Genomic DNA, 13,416 nt, shown 5'->3' on the forward strand with positions numbered 1-13,416 from the left:
GGTTCGCAGCTGTCCTAACCGTCCCCTCTTGTGAAACATCCCCTCAGGTGGCCGGCCCGCTTCCTGCTCCCAGAGACAGGCAGCTCTCTGCGGGGAGTTGGACGCAGACTTCTGCAGAGCTCGAGGGATCCGGCATCTGATTCGCCGTCTCTCAGGTAGCGAAACTGGGTGAAGTTAAAGCCGTACGCCAGGACGTTTCAGTTCTGGGTGCAGGTCTCTGTGGCGGCGTAACGCTACTCTGAAAAACGCCCTCACCCTTCAGAAAGGAGACTCTCAGAAGTCATCATCGTTCCTAAGAAAACATACGCTGTTCTTCCTGAGCTGCTGTTAGGGTGCGTTGTTGTTTTTTTCTTTCTTCGTTGCAGTTGCATCATACATGTAAGACAAACCTGAGCTGACGTGCATGTTGTCATAATTTACTCTTCCACTAAGGAAAAGTTAAAATATGAAAGCTCTTGACTTTTGCTTCCACACTCATATCTTCAAAGTGCATTACGTATCCTCAAGGTAATATGCATCACCCTGCCTCCAGAACTTACATTTGTTTTCTTGGGAGTTTTATGTTCCCAAATGTTCAAGTTAAAGATATTTCTGTGGTGGTACAAAAAAGTTTATTTAGTAAAAGTAATTAGAGTAAAACTTAATCCCAGATATTTTTTTTTCAATTGAATTTTTAAATTTTAACTTTATGTATATCATAGAGGTAAGACTTTTCAAAAGGCAAGCAGAACACCAATAAGCATTAGAAGAAGAAAAAGTAAGCAAGAAGGATGTGTAGAGGAGCAAGGAGAAACAGACAGAGGTCTTTTTGTTTTTCTGTTACAGCGTTAGGGAGAATACAGTGTTTTTCCAACAAGTATGTTTGTGTTAAATATCTCAGAATTAATCTATACAAATCCATTATATGTGACTGTTAGACTAATTTTAGTTTAGTCCATTTCTGGTAGGTTGAATAACTGAGCCATTATTAAATGTCATCTGCCAGAATTCCAGGGTAGCAGTGCTGTACCACAGTGTTTTTACAGCCTTGTGTTATAGAATCATAGAATAGTTTAGGTTAGAAGGGACCTCTAAAGGTCATCTAGTCCAACCCCCCTGCCGTGGGCAGGGACATCTTCAATTAAATCAGGTTGCTCAGAGCCCCGTCCAACCTGACCTGGAATGTCTCCAGGGATGGGGCATCCACCACCTCTCTGGGCAACCTGTCCCAGTGTTTCACCACCCTCAGCGTAAAAAATTTCTTCCTTATATCTAGTCTAAATATACTCCCCTTTAGTTTAAAGCCATTCCCCCTTGTCCTGTCGCAACAGGCCCTGCTAAAATGTTTGCCACCATCTTTTTTATAAGCCCCCTTGAAGTACTGATAGGCTGCAATAAGATCTCCCCAAAGCCTTCTCTTCTCTAGGCTGAACAACCCCAACTCTCTCAGCCTTTCTTCATAGGAGAGGTGTTCCATCCCCCTGATCATTTTCGTGACCCTCCTCTGGATCCGCTCCAACAGGTCCGTGTCTTTCTTATGCTGAGGGCTCCAGAGCTGGACGCAGTACTCCAGGTGGGGTCTCACCAGAGCAGAGTAGAGGAGCATAATCACCTCCCTCGACCCGCTGGCCACGCTTCCTTTGATGATTATGCCCAAGGCATTAATGTTTCTCCAGAATTTAAGGCTAGAGGGAAGCCATAGTAGCTGTTTTGTACAAACACCACCAAAGATTCTTGTTTTAGGGGTAAGAAAACTAGAATCTCAACGCTACAGATAGGTTATTGTTATTACTTGGGGTGGAGTTTAGTTTTTTTTTCCCCCCTTCTTCTGATTCAGAATCAGATGCTGTCATTACCATGGTTTCTTTTAGGAAATACTTTTAGGGACAAAGTTAAGTAGTAAGATACATTTTTTTCCTTCGTTACTAATTCTGTTTATTTTTCAGTGAAAGTCAGGGTGCTGTTCCAACATAAGTAATACATAATCAAGTTAGTATTTATAGGTATTAGTTCCTGTTAAACCCAACAAAGTTACTTCTATTCTTGGATCAATTAGGCTAAGATTAAAAACGGCCCCTTCTAGCATCACACTTGAAGTTGTGGTGTGTCTTGTGGAAACAAGTAGACAGGAAGTAGAATTACGGTGCTCTTTACTGTTTTATGTTTAATTTCTTTGGTTTGTCTTCAGTCCTGCTTTAGATGAGATGCTGTTGCTCAGGGATTTAAAAATGGCATTATTAAGCGTTTGAAGGATTTCTGAATGTAGGAGTTTTGGGGCTGGGTTGCTGGGTCCGAGCTTCTGTTTGAGAAATAGTCTTATATGATTTGGATCACTTGCTTCATACTTTCTTTTATGGTTGAAAAGAGGCTGTATCCTGTAGATCCTTCCCATCCTGTAGCGGGATCGAGTGCACATGTTCACTCAGTGTTTTATTCAAGGCACAGTTAGGAGCCAGCTGAATTAGTTCTAGTGGTGGCAACTTGCTTCTCGTGCTTCTCACATCCAGGAGGGTTATTACAAAGTCCTCATGGCAGGTGATTAGCACACGTGCAATAATCCAGTGGTTCCAGGTAGTAGCATGATTGCTGTGTGCCTGTGTTCAGAGACACTGCCTATGTATATGCAGAGCATGTATGATGCCTCCCAGGCACAGTGATTGCAGAGTGCAAGTGGCTGGTATGGTACAGAATTAAAGGACGGCTGACTGGAGAGCTCTTGGTTTGCCTATCGGAAGGTTTGAAATACATCTGGGCTATAGTGAAGTGTAATTTTGTGATTGTCAGTTTGAAGTTAGCGTTATTGTTTATACTAAGATACAAAATGATACGCCAGACCATTGTGGGATAGTGTTTTTACGGATTTTTCTTAGGCAACCTTTAGCAGCATAGGAAAGCATAGGTTTCTTAGAGCATAAGCCCCATTGGGAGCTTGCAAGCTACCAATTTTGGTCTACTTTAAAGCACTATCACCTTATTGGGAAAAAAGCATTAAATGAATAGGACAAAAAAGGTAATCTGATCTTTGTTCTTAAAATCTTAAAGGGCTTTTCTTACTGGACTTTTTAAATATCTAATTTATATTGTACTTTGTTCTCTAACAAAGACTCTGAGTTTCCCATAAATAGTCTTTACAGTGCTGCTGTCATAGACACATAAAACTGTTGGACAGCTTATTTATTTTAAGAGGAGCTGTAGTTCCTCAAAGTATATGCATTTGGACCTGTTACTTTGATTGATATATGGGAATAACAATTCTTGGTTTTAATTTCCTTTGCTTTCACATTTTAATGCTACTAGTGAAGTTTTAGCCTTCTACCAAGAAGCCCAGAGGCAGACCTCTGAGGTAAGTTACCATAAACTCATTTTTAAGAACTGGTATTTGTAACAGTGAAGTGTCACAACACGCCAGTCTTGAAATGGACTGTAAGAAGGATTAGTCTAAAACGTGTGATCACTTGCATCTTGCTTCTGCAATAAAATGCAGCAAGTTTTAGTGAGGTACAAGTTTTTCTTTCTTCTGGATAATGTTAATTTTGTAAAGTCAGTCAGTGGCTCTACACAGAGAAATTGCAACGAAGAATACATGATTTAAGATACTATTCAAATAGTTCGTAGATTGTTTTCCATGAAGTAATTGACGTAAAAATATTCTGATAAAACATATATGCACGAAACAAGTTTTCCCCTGCTTGAATGCTGTCTGCTTAAAACAACTAAATTTCAAAGTCAGGAGATCTGCATTTCTTAATTTTCTTGTTCAGGGCACAATATTACCATTTATAGTTTAGCTCACTTGGATCAAAACATCACCCAAAATTCTTAAAATATTTTTGTGTGAGGAGGATGCTGGGAAGAACCCTCAGCATTAAAGATATGCCTAAAATTCAGGAATAAAAAGGCTAAAAGAAGTTTATTTAGAAATGGCTGTTTCTATGTCATTTTGTGAACAGGCATCCTAGAAGTCAAATTAATAGTTTCTGGCCTGTGCAGTGGGATTTTTTTTTTTTAATAGAATTCTAAATATGTTCTTTGGTAATGTAACTTAATGATAGATTTTTATATATAGGAACTATCTACAAATAGTTGCCTGACTTGTTAGACCAATGTGCTACCAATCCAGTAGAGAAATATTTGAACTGCCTGGGTATGATGAAGCTTGTGTAAATAGATGATTCATTTCCCATAGAAAAAATAATGTCTCCGTTCTCTAACACTCATATGCCTCAGATTTCTTAAGTATTAGCTCTTATTTTTGTTTGGCATAATCCCCAGTAAAATGAGTTCTGTGGTCATTAGGGTTTTATCAGCGTAATCTCGCTTGTTCAGTTGAGAATGATATAATTCCTTTGTGCATACTAAATTGTGAATGTGAGAAGATGCAGCTTACACTCAAGGTTTTGTGGTTCTTTAAATACTTACAGCATGATTCAAGTTGAGATGTATTGCTTTGAGCTGCTTCTGTTATTGAACTTGTGAGCATATCAGCTAGTGCCACTAGAGAATTTTATCAGCTGTGTTGCCTGTAAAGAGAGAGAAAGAGAGGAGCCAGAATTCAGATTTAGAGGTATGATTTTTAGAGAAGCCTCTAATTTTCAAATGCAGTGATGAAATTAGGTTATGAAACAAGCTTAGCCTTTGTGACTTTTATGAAATGTCAGCTCCTGTGAGATGGTCCCTTTCCTTCAGAATTGAAGGGTTACCTTGAGATTTTTTTAAATATACATTTATATACATGTATTCCAAGATGACTAGAAATTGTGTTGCTACTACTACATCAGTGGGAAGAAGGATCTGTTTGTCATAATTTCATTGTCAGCTTCTTGCAGCAGATGTGGCATTTTCTGGGAATAGGTTGTCATTCTTTGCTCTTTGCATATGCAACTGTTACAAAGAGATGCTAGAGGACTATGCAGAGATTATGGATTGAGCAGGTTATATTGTCAGATGGATGTTGTCTCCCAGGTTATTTTCATTTAAATCTTGTTTTGTCCGTCTTTGTGCCAGCTCTTCACCGGAACCTTCTTGTGAAAGGCTGTTGCAAGAAGTGCTGTAACTGCTTGGTCTGAGATGCCATAAAAGAGGTTCTGAGGAATACAGGCCTAGAGATCTTTACCACAAAAATGTCTATTTGCAAGAAATGGTATCTTAGTCCTGTCTGAAAGAGCAGAGACTGAACAACTGCATACACTGAATGTTCAGGACAGTAAAGCTTCATATGCGGTATTTCAGGTTTAGGCTTGGTTCAAGACTTTTCATTTTTATAGTCTGTCTGAATAATTAATTTATTTCCATGTTGTCATCTGCCCAGGTTTATGGGAAATACTTAATAATCCAAGAAGGATTGGAGCACTGCTTGTATATGGTACTGACTTTTTCAGTCTGGCACACAGTTTACATAAAATGTGTAAACATTTGGCCAATGGGGAGAGTAGTTACTTTCATAACAATAACTAATTGAATAAGTAAGTCTCTTGTTACATAATGTAACTTACTGGCAGTCAAGGCTCACCCTACCAGAGCCCAAACAATATCATCTGTCCATGTGCAGTTATTCCAGTATCCCAAATGTGCAAGTAATCCAGTCATGTATCTAGAATATTTTGCATGTGATATGTCTACTAGATCTGACAGTGTGTTGTAGAATAGTATTTCAAGAGGTAATGCACTAGTGCAGCCATGATTTCTTATTTCCACCATCCTGAAGAGACTGCAATTTGCCAGACTCTGTATGCCATCAAGTCTTCAAAAAGAGCATGCTTACTTACCTGACAGTGACTCTGGTTCTTGAGGGTGTTTATCATCTTTAGGAATTCTACCACCCACCTCCAGAACCCATTTCGGAAGTTTTCAGCTACCACAGGCTTTCAGACGTGAGGAGAATTGGGTGGAGCTGGAGCCATTCTTCCTTTTATGCAGTATGGGATTACGAGGATTCGTGCAGCATATGCAGAGCTCCAACAGCTATTGCTGTTTAAAAGACTTCCGAGTTCACACATGTGAAGCATCTGTGTGCTCTCTGCAAGTTCTGTAATGACTGCAATGTTGTAAGAGAAGTATCTGTTGTTTATATACTGAGTTTCACTACCGTAAATACTGTTTTGGGTTAATGAGATATGACTTCTTCTCACTAGTAAGTATTTTACTAATTTTCAATGTTTATAATGTTATTGAAAATCAGGTTGTATACAACTATTTACTGTAAAACTTATCAGTCTTACGGTATTATGGATAATCATGTTGTCTTTTTTCCAAGTAAAATAGCAAAATTATTTCTTGAAATGCATTAGAAGTTTTACAGACCTCTTCAACCCATTATATGAATATTGGTTCCTAATATCCTCAAAACCTCTGAGGAAAACGTCTTGCATTATTTTTCATCTTGGATTTTGCAAAACTGGACATGGAAGAGATTAAAGGACCATCTCAGGGTTTGGGAAGTTGAGTATCCTCCACTTGGATAAACGCATGTTCTTGTTATAAGTTGTCTTTATCTAATATGGATGCAATTATTAGGTTTCAAACAAGAGCAGTTGCATTTCAGGGAAGGGAAGCAGCTTTTTTGTTCTTCCTTTCTCTCTGTGTTAAAGGATGCTTTTTGCACAGCACCTCTTTTTGCTAAATCTGCTCTTTTCCCACATTAGTTGCATAGTGGGAGAGTCAGTGACATGTGGAGGAGGAGAGGAAGTAACAGAATTGGTGTATTCATGTGAGAAAGTACTTGTGAAGTAAGAGAAGTGGGACATGTACACACACACAGGCTAAGTAGAAAAAGCTGACCAGATTTTTAGGTTGACTGGATGCTCTCCATTCTTGGAAACGTTACTTCAACAAAAGAAATATAGCTACAAGTCCTCTCAGGGACTCGTAATAATAAGGAGTTTCAGGGAAGTTAGAGCAAGAAAATTTTGACTGTTTTGAGAAATATGTCTCAATTCAAATTTGAATTCTGTTGAATGTCATGAAAACCCTTTCTACTTGGTGTTGCAGCAACAGTGGGTATTAGAGCATCATTTTGTCAGTAGAAAGTTGTTTTTCTGGAAACAGCCATTAAGGAGTCATGTGCTGGTCTGCACTGGATTCTATGGGCAAAGCCACTGACTGTTAATGAGCTCTGTCTGGCAGCCAGGAAAGCAATAGGGAATGGAAAATACCAGTATAAAAAGAGAACCAGGAAAAAGGGGGCAGACTGCTTTTTAAAGGTATGCTTTCTAAGCCTAAAAAACGTTGGTTTAAAAACAATTTAAATACTTAGAGCTTCACTTTTTTCCCCCAAGGACAATGACTGAAACTTGGTAAAGTCATGGGAGGAAAAGATACTTAAAGATGGCATCACGTTTAGGTGTTTGGGAGGTGCAGGAGGGTTTCCATGAATCTGACATGCTTCTTAACAGTAATGTATGTGCATGGATGTTTGAGTAGTTCCTTTACAGATCATTTGGATTTACTTCAGTCTCCAAAAGGTCCATCTCTAAGATAGCAAAACAGAGATGGAGAGGCAACGTGTGAAGTGTGCCCTAGTGGAATACAGGAAGCCTCAGGAAAATTCCTCGGACCACAGTGTTTTCTTTCTGCTGTTTTCAGTTCATTATTCTTCTTTTCCATCTTTCTTTCCCTTTTTGCCTCTAAAAAAAGTTCCTTTTCACCAAAAGTCATATGAATGCAATGAAAGGAAGAGAGATGGGTTGGGTTAAGTATACTTTCATGTTCAAGTACATTGTATGTGTATGATGTAAGTGAGCTGGCTAGATAGAAGCAGATGCCTTTCCTTCCTTATTCTGTTTAGTGTCAAGGGCAATTATACTGTAGAGGCTCACCTCCCAAAGAGGTGTTGGAAATGATCAACTGTATTCCTGAAGAGTATAATTATAGAGATTTTTTTATATAGAAAATATCTGCTGCTCAGACCTAATTAGGCTTGCAAATGCACGTTATCCCAGAGTAGGATTCATAACTGATAACGAAGTTGTTTCTGTAGGTTTGTATTATCTGCTGGTCTTCTCAGTTTCAGTGGAGAATGATTGAGATACTTAAGAGGAAATGTGAGAAAGCTTTTAGTTGTTCTTTTTTTAAATGAACCTCCAGAAAGAGCACTTCCTCCTAATTCTCAGTTGTTACTTGACTTCAAAGTTGTTTATACCTATTATTAGAAATTGTAGTTGTTTTTGAATATTTACTAAAGCAAGGTCACCTATTCCTCTTACCCACTTAAATTCCTTTTCCAATTCTGTCATGCTCGTGGCTTCAGCATTTTGTTACAAAGGTTTGGTGGGGGAGTAATAATATGGTTTTTTTCCCTTATTCATTGAATTATTATTAATATCTACATCATAAGATACTGGCATTCATGTGGGCTTTACAGGATGTAATTTAAAGCTTGCAAAGTTTTATTGTCAGCAGTTCAAACCACTGTGCTTTCTTTGTGGTGTATCCTGTTTTCCATTTGGTTCCTCAAGCATTCTAAGAAACGCGATCTTGTTTCTTATTTGTAGATTTTGAAATGAAGTTTTATACCTATCTGGCAAAGCCAAGAGTATGACAGTAACGCTGTAATGTTGGTACATCATAAATCTTAAAATTTGCATTTGGAGCCTCAAATCTCGCTCCTGACAAGCTAACAATTCTAATGATCAGTCAGAGAATTAGTGCATTGTGACAATCCCATTGTTTGCTTTTTAGTCCATTTTAAAAATAATGATTTCTGTGGTGCTTTCTAGCTTAACAAATGGCGGCACAGTGTGTGACAAAGGTGGAGCTGACTATTGCCTGCACCAATCTCTTGGATAAAGATGTTGGTTCCAAGTCAGACCCGCTGTGTGTGCTTCTCCAGAACACGAGTGGTCAGCAGTGGTATGAGGTACAGTGTGATGCTTCTCATGAATCTGCTAAAAACACAGTCTAACTTTGTTGGACCTTTTAAAACACTGGAGCATATGATTTCATTAGAACATTTTAATTATATACCAGCACGTCTGAATACTTTTCACTAGATTATGTCTATAATAGTTATACAGGTAGCACACTAATGTTTTCTAATAAATAATTACACCTGTCTGATTTTTAGCACTGTTACCCCAGCCATGTGTGGACCAACAGAAGAAGCCTTCCAAGTGCTTAAATGTGCTTTTATAAATGCAGTACTCCAAAACTAGGGTCCCACCCTGGATTTGACAATATACCACTTTTATGTTGGTCTTCCCTATGCAGGAGTAGATAATCCTTACGGGGAGCAAAGAAAAACAGGTCCTCAAATACCTCTGACTTTCAGCAGCGGGTTTTGTAATATAATGTGGTTATTTATATTTGATGAAAGGTTTGTAGGAAGATACGGCTTTATACTAAGAAGTAGTTTTGGAAGTCTTCAATAATACGTTATTTGATTTGAGTACTTGTTTGGTTGGTGAAATACTGGATAAAGTGATATCTCTGTAACTGCAGGTTGATCGCACAGAAAGAGTTAAGAATTCCTTGAACCCAAAGTTTGCCAAGAAATTCCTAATTGATTACTATTTTGAGCTTGTTCAGAAACTTAAATTTGGAATATATGACATCGATAACAAAACCTTTGATCTGAATGACGATGACTTCTTAGGAGAATTGGAATGTACACTGGGACAAGTAAGTATACAGATGATTTCCCTTAGAATTAAGAAAATATAAGTTAATGCAAATTATTAACCACTTTTATCTTAAATTCATCACTATGTTCTTGTGTAGTTGGGGCACTCTTAAATTGAATAGGATTCCCTTCATTTGTTTTTTTCAAGCCTCAGTTTCGTGTATATACATTTTATTTGCAAAAGGTCTTGAGATGATGCCCTGAAATGTACTCTAGAATGGTGACTGTCCAGATTGCTGTCTGAAGGTATGTGGACTGTCAATGAGCACGAAGTAGTAATTGCTGTTTATTTACTCTAATACTCAAACTCTTATTTTTATGCTCCATAAAAAGAGAACTGGTGTATAGCAACATAAGAGTGTTCACAAGGGCCATGTTAACCTTGCAATTTGCTTTCCACTCAAGGCAAGCAGTGATTCTGGTTCTGCCTACTGTTGATTTCACTCTCTGTCAAATTCTGCTATTGGTGCTCTCACAATTGGGCAGCTTCTTTTTAACTTGTTCTTTCTAATAGATCCTTTGAAGGCACCACTTCTCAGGAGAGTCTTCTTGGGATTTTTCCTCCCCTGTGTCTAAAGTATTTTTATTTTAAATGCATTATGAAGATGGAGGCATTGTGAAATGAAATTCAGTAACAATTTAAAATTAATCATTCGTTCTTAAAGTAAAGGAGGACCTGTAGAATGGGTAGACACACTTCTGAGAAAGCATTGCCTGAAGAGGATAAAATAGAATCACCTAGAAACACTGCAGGGGGAGGCTGATGTTTGTTTGGACAACAAACATTGTGTTTATAAATCTGTTTGCTGAAGCTGTTTATGAAACGTGGCTTGCATGTGTTTGAATGGTATGTATGAAAAACTTCAGAACAACTTGAGATTGGAACTTTCAGTATTATCTCTGTTCATGTATGTGTATCATGTTACTACAAGACATTTTATTTCATATTGCTCCTGAAACTGCATGTATTCATCTGCCTGTGTGTTTTAAAATTTTGAAGTGTATCAAGTATTACCTATTTATTTATAGGAGATCATGGGAAGTAAATGTAATGCTGTCATCTTCATGCTGAAGCAAAAATTCCTAAAATGAAAATACCTCACTATCTCATTTCATTCCTTTGAAAAACCTATTAAATTGCACTAATAATGCTTGATACTCAAATTTTGTCTTGGCAGATAGTTTCTAGCAGGACTCTAACAAAACCATTAGTACTTAAAAATGGCAGACCTGCTGGAAGAGGAAGTATTACGGTAAGACAATAAATCTCTTCAGTGTTTATCCTTAAATGTTTTTGTAGGGGTTGGTTTAGTTAGTAGCTTGAACGCAGCGTGTCTAATCTACAGTGTTGTAAAAAGTATCTTAAAGCATTTTTTTTTTCCTCCACTGATATTTCTTTGTCATCCAAACGGAGAGCAGCGCACCATCTGCATCTATAAGTCTCACTGCATCCATCAAAATAATTAGGGCATCCGATGTGCTACTGTTTGGCCAGTATCTTTAATTGTCAGTGTCGTCATCTAGTGAATCCCAATGTCAAATCAAATTGTTCCTCCCTCCCCCCACCCCATTTTTTAATGCTTCATTTGTGAGCAGACATGATTTTTCTTTAATGGACCTGTCATAGGAGTGTTGTGAGTATGTGAAAATTATGTAGTTCCTGAATACAAAATAAGTATTTTTTGTTGTTTGCCTATCTAGATTACAGCAGAAGAAGTGAAGGATAACAGAGTGGTGGTACTGGAGGTAGAAGCAAGGAAACTGGACAATAAGGTATTTAAGTGATTGCTGTTTCTTTGATAAAGTAGTAAAATCAGACTCTTGTCGAAACAGGAAACATGAAAATGTTCGTTCTTATTTTTTGCTGAAATAATTAAATCCTTTACGATTTTTCTTACACTAAAAAAGAAATTGAAGAAAGATTGCTTCAGAGTAACTTCATTAACTGTTTTGAAATGAATTATAATTTCTAAATAAGACAAGTGCCTTGCAGGGATATTCCTTGAATAGCATGCTTCCATTTAAATGTAAATCTTTACATTTTAATCACAAAGATAAGGGCTTTTTGGTATATCTATTGGTTTGAGTACTTGTATAAATGATTACCTGTTAGCTCTCTCGATTAAATGGTAGAGAGTGTACTTGGAGTGTATAAATCTGTTACGTTAAATATTTTGGGGCTGGCTAAAAAAACTGTATTTAGAAAGACTTTTAAAAACAAAATTTAAAAACAAAATTTAAAAAATGTTATTATTTTTCCCAGTCAATTTAATGATACTTTTTTGAACTGGATGAAATCTTTAATTTCCTAACTATGCATCATAGTACTTACAAGTATTCTTTTGCTTGTACTGTCAGGTATTTCATATGTAGACACTGCAGAACTTTTATCCTAAAATGATGGACATGCCCCGTTTTCTTCCTCTCTTTCACAGGTGGCAATATAATCAGACTTGCATTTCTTCATCTAAAGCTTTTCTTCCCTGAATATTTAGTTTACCTTTTGTTAATCTAAGTGTGTTTTAACTAGCATTTAATGGCATTCATGCCACAGGCTGTTCTGGGATAATTACATGTTCTTTAAATACAGGATTTTTTTGGAAAGTCAGATCCTTATCTGGAATTCCACAAGCAGACTGGAGATGGAAACTGGGTGATGGTTCACAGAACAGAGGTAGGATATTTTCAGTCAACAACCTAGAGATTAAGGTTATTTGATTTCCAGCGTGTCACAGCACCAGAGGTACAGTGCCTTACAAAAAGAAGAGAATGGTCTGGCAGGTGACATGCAGACCGGTTAGAAATCACCTCAGCTCTTCCACTGATTTTCTGATAGGATGAGAAGTCTATCTTACTCCGATTCTGGTTTATGCCATCCTATTTTAACGGAAATTTTTTTTTTTAAACTTTCTGCAATCTAGAAGAAAACAAATGTTTTGAAAAGGTACTGCATACTCACACAGGGACGTTTGTCTCAGTGCTACTCTGAGGTTAGAACTTGAGCATTCCTGTGACTGTGCTGTTCTTATGTCAGTGTCAGCTAGCTGTGCCATTTACTAATGAAAGTAATTACACCGAATGCTTGCATAGCAAGGGCAAGCCAAGCATAATGCTGAGTGAGGGGAAAATGTGCTTGAGCAGCAGCAGCAGCCTTCCACCCAGGAGGAAGTGCCGAGGTCCTGTGGCAGCAACTGGCAGGGTAGGAGTAGGTTCAAAACGTCTCACTGTAGTGGAAGCTCAGGCCCTAGTCATAACTGAGGTACTGTGTGCATTTGAACTAGTGGCCGTATTAATTTTGAAGCATGGATGTTGAAGTATAAATCCTCTTTGTGTCAGATTTATCAAAACAGTTTCTCTCATGAGGCGGTTCTTCTACATAAAATGTATCTTTTCCATGAAGATTTCGGTCATCTTCAATTTCAGTAACGAATCCAGAATTTGCTGTTCCAGCCTAGAACTGTCTGGAGGATTAGTTCTTTATGTTACAGATTTTAAAAACCTTGTTATGTCACTAAGTATTATTTACTGTTTTTATTTGCAAAAGAGAGATTTCTTTCTCTGCAATCCTACAGTGCTGGAAGTATAAGTATTACTATTATTAGGTATTATTAATTAAGTATTGCTTGTTGTGTGTAGTTTCTTGTGCTTTCTGAGATCATTATTTGGTGTACTGGGTATATTACAGACACTTTCCAGTTGACAAATTCACAGATCCTTCAGTATTATTCTTAAATATCACTTATTTAGCATTCAGCTTGAGAGGCTGTGCAGTAGGGTGTCTTTTTATCCTCATGCGCTGTTTCTGCTTAACTGTACCATGA

General features: G+C 37.6%; 2 protein-coding genes across 3 annotated transcripts in view; one reads left to right on the top strand and one right to left on the bottom strand.

The window, feature by feature from the left end:
- RMDN1 (regulator of microtubule dynamics 1) overlaps nucleotides 1–5,780 on the bottom strand; it is a 20,152-nt gene extending 14,372 nt beyond the window's left edge. The window contains exon 1 of the mRNA XM_009332524.1: nucleotides 5,745–5,780. Coding sequence (XP_009330799.1) covers nucleotides 5,745–5,780 — 36 coding nt within the window. The remainder of the gene's footprint in view (nucleotides 1–5,744) is intronic.
- CPNE3 (copine III) overlaps nucleotides 57–13,416 on the top strand; it is a 30,784-nt gene continuing 17,424 nt past the window's right edge. The window contains exons 1-6 of one of the 2 annotated variants that reach the window (XM_009332522.1): nucleotides 57–332; nucleotides 8,694–8,833; nucleotides 9,415–9,594; nucleotides 10,774–10,848; nucleotides 11,297–11,368; nucleotides 12,186–12,269. In XM_009332522.1, coding sequence (XP_009330797.1) covers nucleotides 8,702–8,833; nucleotides 9,415–9,594; nucleotides 10,774–10,848; nucleotides 11,297–11,368; nucleotides 12,186–12,269 — 543 coding nt within the window. In that variant the 5' untranslated portion in view covers nucleotides 57–332; nucleotides 8,694–8,701. The remainder of the gene's footprint in view (nucleotides 333–8,693; nucleotides 8,834–9,414; nucleotides 9,595–10,773; nucleotides 10,849–11,296; nucleotides 11,369–12,185; nucleotides 12,270–13,416) is intronic. The other variant, XM_009332523.1, reaches the window with a different exon arrangement.

The sequence above is a fragment of the Pygoscelis adeliae genome, unplaced genomic scaffold (assembly GCF_000699105.1).
Source record: "Pygoscelis adeliae isolate BGI_AS28 unplaced genomic scaffold, ASM69910v1 Scaffold389, whole genome shotgun sequence".
In the NCBI taxonomy this organism is placed as follows: Eukaryota; Metazoa; Chordata; class Aves; order Sphenisciformes; family Spheniscidae; genus Pygoscelis; species Pygoscelis adeliae.